At 39.6% G+C, this 16214-nt stretch overlaps 2 protein-coding genes across 2 annotated transcripts; both read left to right on the top strand.

The window, feature by feature from the left end:
- LOC107607832 lies at positions 2666-3103 on the top strand. The gene has a single exon (XM_016309733.1). The coding sequence runs from the start codon at positions 2666-2668 to the stop codon at positions 3101-3103; it is 438 nt and encodes a 145-aa protein (XP_016165219.1).
- LOC107607831 lies at positions 9498-11096 on the top strand. The gene has a single exon (XM_016309732.1). It carries the CDS (start codon positions 9498-9500, stop codon positions 11094-11096), a length of 1599 nt encoding a protein of 532 aa, XP_016165218.1.

Raw genomic sequence — 16214 nt, 5'->3', positions numbered from 1 at the left:
AAAATTAAATGAAAATTAAAAAAAAATAATATTATAAAAAATAAGAGGGACATTATGGTTAGTTATATATAGGGTGAATCACATAAACAATATAAATGTTACTCAATATTACACTAAAATTCTAACACTCAAAAAGTTACATGCATATTCTTTTTTAGAATCAGATCTATATAAATGGTAGCGGAAAAACTTGATCAATAAGTGTACAATACAAATCGAATTAGGTAAGATCGAATTACCCAATAAGCAAGTAAATCGAATGAGATAGACTCGATTTACTAAGACTATTAGTAAATCGAAATCACTTGGTCGATTTATAAGGAGTAGGGATGAATAAGTAATTCGAATCACCTTATTTCAATTTACTGTTTGAAATAACCAAAGTAAATCGAGTCAACTTAATTCGAATTACTATGATACTCAACAAGTGATATAAATCGAATTCGGCTAATTCAATTTACAAAGGATTGGTTCCTATATAACCATAATCAGAACGTTACGTATTCATTAGAGTTGAAGTCACAATGACTAGTGATGATAGTTTTTTAGTTCTGGTGCAGTATAGAGAGTCGATTGAGAAAAAAACACGTTCTGGAATTAAAATTACTGATAAGGATCCGTTTAGTATTTTTCTGAAACCTTCAACGAGTTTCTCGAGTTTTAGAATACTATAATCCAAAAATTGGGAATACAAGGCGTGAAACGGGTGGAGAAGTTATTCTATACAATTCCAATTTCCGTGTTGCAAGATGATATGAAGTACGATTCATTCGTCATAGGCAGTGACGAAGATTTGCAAGTTCTGTTCCATTGTCGTCGGCAGTTTCCCGAGGCGAGGACCCCTGAGCTGTTGGCCAAGCTTGTAGATGTGGTCTGCAGTACAGGAGGTTCGAACCGGAATCCTCAACCTTCAGCAATAGCTTCCTGCTCTAGTTCAACGTTTGTTGGTGCCTCTTCATCTGTGCTCGTGATTGTACCTGAGGCAGTTTTGGTTGCCCCCGTCCTTTGCAGCTGATCTAAACCGTAATCGTGACAAAGAAAGAGGTGACACTTGACCCTTCGATGTGCTTTCGATTGCGATGGCTGGTACTCCTGATGTGGTACCAGTTTTTGGACAGGGTGGAGCATCGAATGGTGTGGAAGATATACTGATGGATGATGACGATGATGATGATGTGGAGCCCGCCATAATTGCTGAAGATAGTGATGATGACATAGCGAGGAGTAATCCAGTTGGGGTTAGTGGAACGACTAGTTCAGGAACTCAGCAATACCCCTCACACTTTTCAACTTTGGATTTGGATGCCATGAGATAGTAGGGGATAGCTGGCGTACCTATTGGATTTGGGGCCATAGATATATAAGATACATGAGGACTAGCTGAGTTCCAAGTCGGTCAGTAGTTTCAAGATAAAGAGGAGGCCGTTTTAAGCGTGACGACTTATAGCATCCATCGTGGAGTTGAGTGCAAAGTGTTGGAATTCGATTATCACAAGTACTATGGGAAGTGTAAGGAATTTGGCTACATATGCACATGGTTGATTCGTATCAGTCTCCACCAGCGCAGAGGTATTTGGGAGGTAAAACGGTATAATGGACCTCATACTTGTCTGACCACGTCAATATCGAGTGATCACAGGATGCTTGATGACCATGTGATCTGGGCCTTCATCCTGCCTATAATTAAAGTTGATACTGTCGTATCAATCAAGGTACTGCTGAATGTGATAAAGGCACATTTCGGTTTTAGACTGACTTAAAGGAGGGTTTGGTTGGCTAAGCAGAAGGCCATGTCTCAGATTTATAGAAATTGGGAAGAGTCATATAATGAGTTGTCGCGATGGGTACTAGGTGTGCAGATGGTGATGCCGGGTAGTGTTGAGGATGAGTCTTGTGCGAGTGATTGGGAAAGTCGATGAGTCGCATGCTTATTTCCACCTTCAGACATTATAAGCTGTTGGTTAGTGTCGATGGGACTTACTTGTACGACAAATACAGGGGTACACTGCTTGTTGCGATTGCTCAGGATAGCAATTCCAATATCATCCTTGTCGCATTTGCACTTGTGGAGGGTGAGAATGCAGAGTCGTGGTCATTCTTCCTATCCCACCTTCGGCAGCATATAACGCCTCAACCGGGTATTCTAGTCATATCAGATAGGCACAATGGTATCAAGGCTGCGTTAGAGGCTCTTGATGGGGGTTGATGTCCACATATTGTATACCGGGTATTTTGTATCCGACACATGACACCGAATTTTGCCCTGAGTTTTAAGGGCAAGGATTCTAGGAGGTTTCTAGTGAATGTTGCTTATGCAAAGACTGAGGTCGAGTTTGGCTATTGGTTTGACATCCTCTGCTCTGAAGACCCTGCAATGTGTAACTGGACTAATCAAATTGACTATGCGCAGTGGACTCAGCATCGAGATGAAGGTCGGAGGTTCGGGCATATGACTACGAACATCTCCAAGTGTGTAAACTCGATACTGAAGGGTGTAAAGAATCTTCCAGTTTGTTCGTTGGCAAAGTCCACCTATGAAAGATTGGCAGAACTGTTTGTTCGCAAAGAAAGAGAGGCAGAGGTACAGTTAGGAACAGGGCAGCAGTTTAGTCAGCATCTGATATAGGCAATCGAGGCTAATCTGAAGGCCTCAAGGTGTTTCACTATGACTTTGTATAATAGGGATAATTCTAAGTTCACTACAGCGGAGACCACGCCAACAAAGAGCTTCTTACTTGGATCTTACAGAGTGTCCCTCAGGGACCACACCTGTGATTGCGGGTGTTTCCAGGAACTTCATTATTCATGTTGCTATGCCTTAGCGTGTTGTGCATACTCACATCTTGATTGGACAATTTATGTCCATCAGGTGTATCGCCTTAGCTCGGTGTTCAATGCCTATCGGATGGGGTTCACCCCTCCAATCCTAGAGGAGTTTTGGCCACTATATGACGGTCCAAAAGTCATCCCTAATCCCGCCAATAGACGTGCGTCTGAAGGGCGGCCCAGGACTACTAGCACAATGGATGAGGCTGACACGAACAGACCCAAGAAGTGCGGCCTTTGCGGACAGCCTGGCCACACACGTATGAGGTGTCCATAGGGAGGAGTTAGTTTTGGTTCTGCTTCCGCCAGTAATGTCTAGGGCTGGCAATTCATACCCTACCCGCGGGTACCCAATTCGGTCCAACCCGCTCGGGTAGGGTAGGCTACCCGATCCGCTGCGGGTAGGGTAGGGTACAGTCCGGGTATGCCTGCGGGTAGGGTAGGGTACGGGTTTAGGGTGTACCCTACCCTACCCTACTCGCACCTCATATATAACACATATTTTATTAAAAAATAGGTATATAGTAAAGGAAGTGAGAGTTGAACCCACAACCTCCCTTATATAATGACTTACAATAAGTGATCAACCACTAAATTAGTTAGTTAATTTAGTAATTTAGAGCATTAATTTTTTATTTTTTATGTTATTAATATGTATAAAATTTGATATTTCTGCGAGTAAGGTAGGGTAAGGTAGGGTTTAGAACTTTAGGGTGCGGATAGGGTTAGGGTTGAGAGATTCTCAACCCACGGGTAGGGTAGGGTTAGGGTAGAGTCCAAACCCTAACCTACCCTACCCATTGCCAGCCCTATGTCTAGGGTTGGGCTTATTTAGTTTAATGTTAGTAACCATGAAATGTCTTATTGTTGTTTAGTCGTCTTGTTCAGTGTAATGTAACTGTCTTGTTGATGCTAGTATTGTTGTTGTTTAGCCTTGATGTTTAGCCTTGATGTTTAGTGTAATGTTTAGTCGTTGTTGCTTTATGTCTTATTATTGTTGCGTGTTATTGACTCGTGTTATGATACCATGTTATTATAATTCATTATGTAAATATCATACAACATACATGTGCTTTGTAAACATACTGACATACATGTGCTTCTCAATATTCTTATTTGCGCACCCAAGAAATGTAAATAACATGTAACACAAGTAACTCTAATTGAAACATGAACACACATGTAATACTAACAATTTGAAAACTATATATACTAAACAATAAAATCTAATAACATGTTCCAAGACGAATGACCTAACATGAAGCAGTCAACAGAGATGCGATCCTATGAAGCAACGGCGGGGGCGCCTGATTTGCCGTAGACTCTGCGCTAGAGGTACCTCATCCTCGCCTCTGTCGCCGTCATGCTCCATCTCATCTGGTATGCACTCATGTGACGTTGACACACCGAGATGCCTTGGTGTATGTGTAGCGAATGCAGAGGGCGGGGTCCCACCCAACGAAAATGTGTCATCGATAGGCCCAGTAGGAGGTTCATTGAGATCCACATCTAGAGGTGTCTGGGATCCACCTATCTGAGGTTTGCGTCGTGCCAAATCATCCTCCTGCATGATGACACTAATCTCCTCAAAGAAGCGTGACCCTCAGAACTCCGCGTCAAGGTCTTCACTACCAAGCAAGTCGGATAGCATCTCACTTGGGATAATGTACGTCTTACTATCATGCATTGCCGTGTTATTGCTAGGACACCCAACAAAATAATCACCAAACCCTCCACCGGGATCTCTGCCACCTCCATCACCACATAATCTACCACCACTGTAACTATCATATCCACCGCAACCATAACCACCATCACCAACTCCACCACCGCCACCCAACTACCATCACGTCCACCACTACCATTTCCCACTCTACTACCACCACCCATACCACCATCGTGTCCACCACCATGGCCTCCGTACCCTCCTCCATGTTCACTCCCATCACCTTTGTCATAACCTCTACCACCACCTCTATCACCTCCACCATCACCACCGTTTAACTACGACAGAGCGGCGGATCTCCAGCTATAACTATCCATGTCCTCCAACTATAACTATCGAAGAGCTGCGTCAATAATAGCATCATGATGTACGCTCTCGTGTACCTCCTAACTATCTCCTCGTTTGTATCCTCAGGAAGATAACTGAATGTCTCCTGCATCTTAGTGCACTTCACAGTAAACTCGTCGATGCAGTCCGCCCGCGGCAACACACCCAATAGCTCATCGAACCATGCTAATGCTGGATGACCGCCGTCGATGTACCGCTCGAAGTCCGTCAAACATCCACTAACGTACTGTCCATAGATCTGGAGCCCTAGCTGATACGTTACATCCTGTAATATAATCGTGCACTCCCCCGGACGGCAGGTGGAATGTATGCATCTCCGGACACTATCTCTCAACAAATGCACTCACTGATGGCTCATCCAACATAAACCAGTGGTTGTTGAGCCTCGCGAGATGAGTCAGGCCAGCTATCTGCAGGTACGGCATGATCCTATCGTCTAAGGGCATAGCATGTTACCTCCTCATGCTCGTGATACAACAGTGGGTTGCATGACAATGCAATAATTCTCTTAGAACCATAACACTTTACAAAAAAAAAAAATCACCTAAACTGGATAATTCTAATAAAAAAATAATTTAACCAAAATTGAATTAAATTCTATCGGAACATAATTAATCTAGTATTTATGACGGAAAACTAAACCCTTTAGTTTTTAACAAAAGTTGTAGTGCCTCGTTAATCTAACATTTGATAATTCAATTTTTTAAATAAATTAAATCATTCTAAATTCTTGCTAATATTCTACTGCCTGGTTAATCTAATACTTGATAACCAAATTAATTTAAATTAAATTTTAACAAAATTTCTAACCTCGTTAAACTTCTAACGATAAAAATTCACAAACCCTAACCGTACCTGTTAAATCTACTCGTCAACATACTTAGAAACCCCTTATCCAACATGCATTTCTAACTACTATTTGAAGTTTAAAGATCTTAATAATTCTAATAATCAAGTTCCAAGCGATTTTATATCACTAACAATTTTTTATTTCTTAAAGAAAATAAAAAAATTTAAATTTTATTTACTAACCTCTTTGTGCACGCTACCAGTAATATGAGTGATTTCATCCAACCAATAGATTCAATTTGGGTTGTCTTCCATTTTTGCAGTGTCACTCTTCTACTATAGATTGCCTTAGTTCCTCTGGATTTTTCGTTGTGAAGGGGTGGTGTAATGTAATTTGAAACAAGTAAATTCAAATTCTATATATAGAGGTTTGCACGTAAATCCAATTAAAGTGTGTAGATTTACATTGAAAGGACATATATATATAAATCGAATTAGAGTGTGTTGATTTACTATGTGCCAAAACTATGGACTAAATCAATAAAGGTTATATCGATTTACAATGGGTTATCTCAAAACAATGTGCGTCCCATAATAAATCGAAGCTACTACTCTACTAAGTCGATATATGCTAATTCAATTTACTACTATAATTTATAATTCGACTTTAGCTAATTCGATTTATATAATAATATGTATAAAGACATTTACGTAATATTTTCTGTTGAGTGATTTATGTAATATTAAGTTGTCTTTGGTTTCACTACAGCAGAGGTGGAGCCTAGCGGCGGAGAAACAGCGGCCCTAGCCAAAAATGCTGCTAGTTGAGAAGATCCCGGCAGAGGTCAGCGGCGGTCTGGCAGGTACCGCAAAACGCCCCTAGATAGTGGCCGTGCAGTCCGAACCACTGCGAATTTGGTGTATATATCTTCAACCCTCCTTATTTTACCTAACCTCTTGGCGCGAACGAAAGCACGAGCAGAGGCGCGAAGAGCACCCAACCTAAATCTGGCGCAACCTACCCGCGAGTACACCCAGAAACGCCGCTAGGTGAGTTTCAATTCCTTAATTCAATTCCCCCTTTTACCTTACTGCCATTAATTGAAATCCCCTCCCCCCAATTTTGCAGAAACCCGTCACTTGATTTTGGTAGCGCGCCAAACACGAGCGGGAGCAGAGCGGCGTACCATCTGCTCCACCCGGCGCTTCCGTCTTGGCTGTCGAATCGCGCAGCGGCCAACCGTGGTTCTATCACCGGCGACGAAGTTGAGCATCTCATCGGTAGTGCGTGAAACTGCGACACCATCCTCCACCGTGAGCAAATCCTAGCTATCGCTGCCTCCCCCTTTCACTGGTTTGTTCTTCCACATTGAGCTTTTCTTCTGGTTTTCATTATTGGTTCAGAGTTCTGAACATGTATTTGTCTATATGTTCTATAAATTTTGGTTAATTGAAGCTGTTTCGAGTTAGGGATTTCATTCAGTACGATTAATTAGCAGGTTGCAAGTTTATCTTCCAAAAGATCACAAATATTAGAGTATAATACATCTGTCCATGATCATCAAGGATGAATTGCTCTGTTAATTTTTATATTCAGTATTGAGACTTGATTGGTTCACGTTAATATCGTCTATCTCTCACCCTTGAGTGAATCTCTTATTGTGTAGACAGATAGAGTACTTTTCGCTTTGTGTGATGAGTGTGGAGCTGAGAAACAAGGTTGGGTGGTTTGAGTGAACAAAAAAGCATGTTGATACCATTGGATTGATTTAATTTTACAAATTCTTTAATGCTCAATCGATTGTTCATTGTTGCTTTTTTCCTCCCCTTTTTCTTACGATGGATCATCAAATTTATATAGTTAGTTGAACTTGAAGGGTAATCGTGTGAGTTGGATTGAATCAAGCAATAGTTTGGATGAGAGAAAAGAAAATCCCATTAGCCTTTGAGCCATCACTGAACCCCCTCCCTGTGTATGTTGCTTTTAAAGTGTGAAATTAAAATAGACTAATCTAGTTACAAGGTTCTGGACTAATCCTGCTATATAGATGCAAAGTGGTTGTCATCATTCCTTTTAGGTGCGTGTACAGAACTATGCGACATACAAACGCTACATTTTTCATAATGATCTCCATTGTGCTCTTTGCATTCTATCCTGCATCTATGGTCTGCCTCTAAGCTTAAAAATTTGAATTCACTATGATAAATTTGATTTATTAATATTGCATCCATTCATCTTTTGCATATGTGAGTAGTGGAATTGATCATTCTCCTAGTTAGGAAAAGGGTTATAATAACAAGGATTTGAGCCTGATGTAGCCATAATATTGTAAATGTGTTATAACCAATACTTACCTGCATTGACAACTTCTCACCACTGCATCTTTTGCTTATTATTAGTAATATTAAAGTGAAATAAGCAATATTATGTGAGTTTTGGATATTGTTGGATAATTGATAATATAGTATATTTGGTGACATTTTCTAATTTCTAAAAACTTTGACTAATGAATGAAATGTTGAAGTCAAGAGGAGTTACTAAGTTCTAACAAACATATAGATACATGAGTCTCTATTCCATTTTTAGTTTGACTGATTGGTACCTATTACGTTCAACAAATTGCAACAGAATATAGAGGTTTCCTTTGTATTATTATTTATGTGAAACTTGAAAGTAGTGCTTAACTAGTTTCCGCAGCTAGCTAGCTTGGCTGGTTTATATACTAATTATTGATAGAGAACTTGGTTTACATAAGATAGGATTTTGGGTATTTTTCCAGGTATGAAAAATAATGAAAATATTATGGACTCTGCGTGTTTACTTATAAAGTTTCATTTTTTTTATTGACTTCAATTTATTTCGCTTGACCATAGTATCCTCTTTCTACTTCCTGCTTGGGTAATACAGTTTTCTATTACAGGGCAAATGAAGCCAAAATATCAAATGAACTCAACTATATTCTTTATTATTATTACTACAATTATTAATGTTATAGCATCTCCCTTACCATGGCTCAAAACCAAATTTTCTTGTTTGCCCTTTTTTTTTCCAAGTAAAGGAACAATATTGATTTCTCAAAACCTGCTACAAGTGATTTTTTCGATATATTAAAATTGAGTTGAGGGGTTAATAATTTATTCTTTTTCACTGAAACTCATTTATTCTATTTACACGGTCGAAGACAATTATGGCAGGGGAACTATAATAAGACCTTCTTATAAGCATACAAGGAGTAATATATCCTTAAATTTTATGAATCTATCCTCCATCTGTTATTGTTGTTATTTTAACCCTTTTTTATTAACTTTCTTTTAATTCTAACTTTTAATACTGTTTTGTCTTCCATTTTTGAGATATTTTAAAGATTCTATTCACTGTACATGATCATTGTTTAGTTATGTTTGTTGACCTATTTATTTTTTAATTTTAACAGTTATTCTTGGTTTCTTTTTCAATTTTTAAGGTAGCTTTTCTTTATCTTTTCATTTTTTGGACTTGGAACCAACAATTCTTTCTACCAGTATTCTTTTAAGAAAGCACAGAATTTTAAACATGAGTAAGCTTCCTTCCCAATACCTTTCATGTTCTTCATGTTATCTGGGATGCACTCAACTTTGTTTCTGTTTCCGTTTAGAGTTATTGCGTTGCTCCCTACATGGTTTTACTTGTAATATATTGTCGAGTTTATTACGTATGGTATTCTCCCATATCATAATTGTGATAGACTGTTATTGGTTCACCTGACACACCCCATTTTTTATTTGTTTTTTTTAGTTCTATGTATTTTTTTAGTAATTATCTAGTTGTATGTGCTATTTCATTTACTTAGACATTGATAAGAGCTGGATTACAAAGCCACGAGGTAGTGTAGAATATAGGGATGGACTGAATATATTCCTAGACTTCGCATTTTCCAATGCATCATCCGATGGGATGATACATTGTCCATGCCCTATGTGTGGGTTCCCGTTTTTCCAGACTAGAGAAGATGCATACGATCATCTTTTGATGAAACCATTTCCCTCTAACTATACCTTTTGGTTACATCACGGTGAGAGGATCGTAGACGAGAGGCCCAGCGATAGGGAAGAACTAGATCCCACTATAAATTCAGGAGATCAAATGCATGACATGATCCACGACGCATTCAATTTGCCGGGACTGCAGAGTGAGGATGAAGATCCCATGGATGGGCATGCTGGAGACGTTGCTGATGGGTTGCCGTACTTATCTGATGAACCTAGTCACGAGGCTCGTGCCTTTCAAGACTTGCTTAAGGACGGTGAGCAGGAATTATATCCGGGATGTTCAAGATTCTCGAAGATGTCTTTCCTGGTGAGGCTGTACCATATAAAGTGCATGTGTGGAGTGAGAAACAAGGCTTTTGGATTGATTCTAGAGCTATTGGGGGATGCCTTTGAGCATGAACAGATTCCGAAGACCTTGCACGATGCCAAGAGGATCATAAGGAAGCTAGGTATTGAGTACAAGAAGATAGATGCATGTCCGAATGACTGCATGCTATACCAGGGTTCCGACCACGACCTGTCTAGATGCAAACGGTGTGAAGCATCTAGGTGGAAGCAGAAGACCAGGAAGAATTCTGTAGTAAGGATCAACGCCGTTGTCAAGAAGAATGGTAAACCTCAGGCGGCGAAAGTTCTTCATTATTTTCCTCTGATTCCACAGTTGCAGCGGTTATTCATGTCCAGCAAGACAGCTGTGGACATGTTGTGGCACAAGAGAGGCACCAACTCTGACGGTTTCTTGAGGCATCCCAGAGATGGCGAGGATTGGAAAGCATTTGACATGAGATATACTGACTTTTCTGGTGATCCGCGTAGTGTTCGCTTAGGCTTGGCCAGTGATGGCTTCAATACTTATGGAAACCTCAGTTCAAAGTACTCAATATGGCCAGTGATTCTTATTCCATACAACTTACCCCCATGGATTTGCATGAAACAAACCAACTTTATATTCTCTATGATTATTCCCGGTCCTAAAATGCCTGGCAATGACATAGATGTATACCTACAGCCCCTGATCGATGAGTTGAAGCAGTTGTGGGCCGGTGTTGATACCTACGACGCCAGTGAGAAGAAAACATTCAAGATGCGTGCTGCGTTGATGTGGACTATCAGCGATTTTTCTGGCTTGGGTAATTTATCTGGTTGGAATACGTACGGCGGGAGAGCCTGCCCCATGTGTAATTTGGACGCCGAGACTATGCGACTTACCTTCAGTCAGAAATGGTGTTATATGGGTCATCGGTGCTTCTTGAATCGTGATCACAGATATAGACAAGACCGGATTAGATTTAATGGTAAAGTAGAGGATAGATCCCCACCTACCAAATTGACTGGCAGGGATATCCTGAGACAATTGGAGGGTGTGCCCGTCTCATAGGGCAAGGTGCAAGCGGTGGGCAGTAAAAGAAGACGTGGCCAGCAGATCGTGATGCAAGACGAGTCACCCTGGAAGAAGAGGAGTGTATTCTTTGATCTACCATACTAGGAGAACAACGAATTACGTCACAACCTTGACGTCATGTACATAGAGAAGAATGTGTGCGATAACATTGTATTCACCATGTTGAACGAGAGCGGTAAATCCAAAGACCACCTGAAAGCTCGTAAAGATCTCTAGTTGATGGGAATCAGGCATGATATGTGGCCACTTGAAGGTGGAAAGTATCCCGCTGCAGTCTTTACCCTGTCGAACTCACAGAAGGATGTCTTTCTTAGGACCATCAAGAATGTGGTCTTTCCAGACGGGTACTCTAGCAACATCTCTCGCTGTGTTGACTTAAAACAACGCAAGTTATTTGGTTTGAAGAGTCATGACTGCCATGTTCTAATGGAACATCTATTGCCAATTGCGTCAAAACACGTATTGCCCACCCCAGTGTCCGCCGTCTTGGCTGATTTATCAGCCTTTTTCCGACTAATATGCAGTAAATTCATAGATCATCAACACCTCTCCTTCAGGATCGTGTGGTCCATACTCTGTGCCACATGGAGATGATATTTCCACTTTCATTCTTCACAGTCATGGTTCATCTAATGGTGCATTTGGTCGAGGAGGTACGTCTCGGTGGCCCAGTGCACTACCGGTGGATGTACCCAATCGAGAGGTAACGATCTTCTTAAGCTTTCTCAGCCTATTTTATTAGGATAGCTGTCACCTAGTAATTTATATGTTACATTCTCAAAGGTACCTATATCATCTCAAGCAGTACGTGCGTAACAGGGCACAACCGGAAGGATCGATAGCAGAGGGCTACCTATCCGAGGAGATCCTCACATTCTGTTCAAGATACTTAGATAACGTCGAGACTAGGATCAACCGACCGACGTGCGTTGACGACCGGCCGAGCGATGCTCCGCCGAGTGAGATTGCCAACATGTTCCTAGAGGTTGGAAAGGCGGTCGGGGCAGCTTCATTTTTCACACTAACACCAACCGAAAAGCTTCAAGCACATTGTCATGTACTGGTCAATTGCATTGCTGTAGAGAAATTATTGGAGTACGTACAGAGCCTGAGTTCCAAAATTATACCGTGAGCCAATTCGGTATTGATAGTACTGAACTTGAAGTATCTTTTTGTGTGCACAGTGAGTACAGAGCCATCACAAAGAGAAAATTGTGAAGTAAAACAAGGTCCCAGTCTCACATAGATAATGTTGTGCACAGAGAATTTTCGAACTGACTCAGGCATATAGTAATCTTAATATCCCAGGATCCTACTACCCTTTGATGCTTTCTTGCCTCTAATGGTTCAATGCCAGGTCACATTTGGAAGCACCAATCATTCGAACGAGTTGCAGTGGCTTGCCTGCGGTCCGATTGCTCAGGCCAAACGCTATCAGGTGTACAATGTCAACGGATTTAAATTTAGGACCATGTCGAGGGAGGAAGGAATGAAAACACAGAATAGCATGGTTTATGTCACTTCGGATACTAGAAGTTATGCAAGTAAATGGGATGCCAATGTTGATGTTGGCGGTGTCTCGTATTACAGGAGATTAGTAGACATCATCGAGCTAAATTACAGTGGTCAATTCAATGTAGTCTTGTTCAAGTGTCTTTGGGCGGATACCACGTCGAGGAGAGGCATCCGACAGGATATTTTCGGCCACACTTGTGTCAATTTTGCCACACCGATTCACACCGGTGATCGAGAAGACGATGAGCCGTACATTTTGGCATCTGAGGAGTGTCTTGTGTTCTACGTGGAGGATGAGGTGGAGAGCGGATAGAGTGTAGTAGTCCATGTGAAACCAAGAGATTTGTTTGACATAGGGGAAGACTATGAACATTGCGAGGTCGACCTTCATCCACAGTCCTGTATGACTAGCTTGCCTGAATTTGATGTCGAAGGCCTGCGGTTGACAAGAGACAGCGATTTAGAGGAGTCCATTACCGACGGGGTTGAAGATTGTGATGAGGCAACCGATTCCTAAAAGAGTGGGTTGTATTTAGTGGATTGTATGTTAGTCATATCGTTAGACAATAGGTCGAATTGATTGAGACTTCTTAGATTTTTTAAACTTATCCTCTCATATAAACCTCTGTTATTTAACTGGGTCTTCACAATACTGTAACCTCTCCTTCAAGTCATCCTACAATCACATTTTTATACTGTCCTTGGACATTCTTTCTATCTCTGTTGACTTTCAGGGAAATTAGAGAGCAGAGACTTCTTTCTCATTTCCAGAAGCCGTTGGTTCGCAGAGAAGATGATAGATGCGTCTCCTTTCTCTTCGTTGGAGGTCGCAACCTCATTTGCAAGGCAATTGTGGTTCAAAGAGTCCCGTATACAATCATGGTTGGATGCCTTCTCTGGACACAGTCGCTTCTTTCGAGCCATTCATTATGCCCCGGCTTCAATGATGAGGGTTTGTTTGCTGCTGCCCAATTTAATTTTGTAAATCCTTTTCTTATTTGTTAATGAAACCCATATTCACATGGTTATGTTTAAATGCTAGGAATTGCTTCATTGGGACCGAAAGTACCGGGTCAAATTTTGGTTTGAGTTTATAACAAGTACGAAAATGTGGGAGTCACAGAAAATACTTGACGAGGTGAAGGTAAAATAGTGGTGTTTTTCCTTGCTATTTATCAACGTATATAATAGTTCTCTATCTAGATATCTAAACCATATTATTTGCTTTCTAAAATTATAATTAAATTTGGTTCATTAAGCCGAATCACTATTGAGGCTGGGGAGTTTAATTGTAATTTGTATAGCAAGATAAACTTGATGAGATATGTGGACTAGAAGAAACTTAATAGCATATAATATAGACCCTGTTGTCGTACTCAAGCATATAATATTGACCCTTTTGTGGTTTCAAAATGCCCAGTTATAGTAGAAGCTATGTTTAGCTAGATGGTTATGATATTATATTCTCTTAAGTCTTTCTTCTTAAGAAATTGTCAAATTGCACCCAAAAACCTTTTCTAATCTATGCGGGTGTAATAAATGAAAGGAAATTCTGAAACTATCTGAAGATAAAGTCATGATGAAAACTATTATATATATATAATGGAAAATTCTCAACCCTGTTATGAAGCTGGATTCTGGGATTATTTAGGCTTATTATCCTTATTCTATTTAATAGTAATTTCTCTTATAAAGTACAAATGGTTGAGTCTTCTAGAAGGGCTCGAATGCATGCGATTAACCTTTGCTTCTTTATATATATATATATATATCATTAACGGATATTGCTGAAGGTGGTATATCTTTTAATTTTACTTCGTAAACTGAACTGTGTGCATGAGGTAAATTTTTTAATTCTGACTTGAGTAGGAGCGAACCCAAAGATTCCAAATTTTGCTACTGTTACTTGTGTACTCTTTCTTTAATGCCATATCCTTTTTGCGATCTAATCTGTTTACTATATAAAAAAAATGTATAGTAATAAACTGACGAGTCACCAGTATGATAATTTTTAGGTTCGGAATGATGTGAATAATTATATATATCATATATTGTAAGGGATTACATTGTCCCAGGTTTTTACAAAAAATGTTTCTACATTATTTGGGTGGTGTGTTGTGCAGGTACGCTATGAAAATACTCTTGTTGTTGAACTGGATATTGCAGCACGAAAGGAATTCAAACTCATAGAACATGGACTTGAACGACTATGGGAACGTAAGATTATCAACTTTTTGGTTGTTGAATTAATATAATTATGTTCATACACTAATTCCTAATATTCTACACCTATATTTGGCTATGATGTACCTGTCAGGGTTATCTCGAACCCAGATTCAGGAGGCATCCGAAGAAACGGGGGAGGTGGTACCAGATTCAGTGGAGAAAGAGGCCCGTTGTCTCCTCCGATAGCTCTGAAGAGGCTGATTCTACTGAACAAAAGGCCTCGATGCTGTCATATGACCTCAATAAAATGCCGGACGAGAATGAATATCCATATAGTAGAATGTCTCCTGATAAGAAGAATGCGTGGCACCAAACTATGCGGGCGACACGATACCTGAACCTTTGAAGATATTGCAATAGTATAATTAAATAATTTGGTTTTGGATTTATAGGATGCCCAAGACTTGTGTGTTGAAGTTGTCGTGACTTTATAACTCTTTATATTGCTTCTAGGGATTGTTAGTATGCTGCATTGAATGCCCTTGGTCTACTGTTTTACCTATTTTGGCAATTTTTTATCTTGACTATTTCAAGATGCTGATTAATATAAATTTTTTGGGACAATCAGTGACCTATTTTGCTATGATTCCTGCTCTGTTTTGCATAGAATATACAACCCTGTTAAATGCTACAAATGCTACAGTCTGAGCAAATAGACGGAATGACAAATCCTTTGCAAAACAATAAAATAAGAACCAGCTTTACCATGAAATGGACAATAGGATGGGAAGAAATTTGGATCAAGAACCTGGACAATAGATAGATCCTGAAATGGACAATGCTACCATACCAAAATGCTGAATGTAACAGATTACCTGTAAAATGTGGGAGGAAAAAGATAAGGCACAAAAGTATACAATGAAGTCTTCAAAAGACATGCAAATATAAAATATTTGCATACCTTTTACAAAAATCCGTTGCTTTGAAGCATCAACAGAATTTGCACTTAATAATAAAAATTGCAAGCCTCTAACATAAATTATCAACAGCGGAAAGGCAAGAGTCGAATTTAAATTTATTTGTTTACCATGTTTGACGAAGTTCTTAAAGGCCCTGTTGAAACCAGAAGCAATTTTGGTTTGTTTTACCCCAACAAAAATCCAAAGTATCAAGTAATCTTATATTAGGATATGTAGCTTCTCATTTGTGATGTCAATTGCCAAATATTGTATAATAGATTAACTATAATATGATATATATAAGATATATATGAACTTTAATATGATAATATGTTTCAGTTTTGAATGAAAAGTGTCCGATGTGCTTACTGTTATTATTGTTCCTTTTACCCTATTATTATTATTATTATTATTATTATTATTATTATTATTATTATTATTATTATTATCATCA

This window comes from Arachis ipaensis, chromosome B07 (genome assembly GCF_000816755.2).
Source record: "Arachis ipaensis cultivar K30076 chromosome B07, Araip1.1, whole genome shotgun sequence".
Taxonomy (NCBI): domain Eukaryota; kingdom Viridiplantae; phylum Streptophyta; class Magnoliopsida; order Fabales; family Fabaceae; genus Arachis; species Arachis ipaensis.
This window is presented reverse-complemented; position numbering and strand designations above follow the sequence as displayed.

Bases quoted from the DNA above. Each gene is read 5' to 3' on its own strand.
- LOC107607832 (XM_016309733.1), top strand. From the start codon at position 2,666: ATGACTTTGTATAATAGGGATAATTCTAAGTTCACTACAGCGGAGACC.
- LOC107607831 (XM_016309732.1), top strand. From the start codon at position 9,498: ATGTGCTATTTCATTTACTTAGACATTGATAAGAGCTGGATTACAAAG.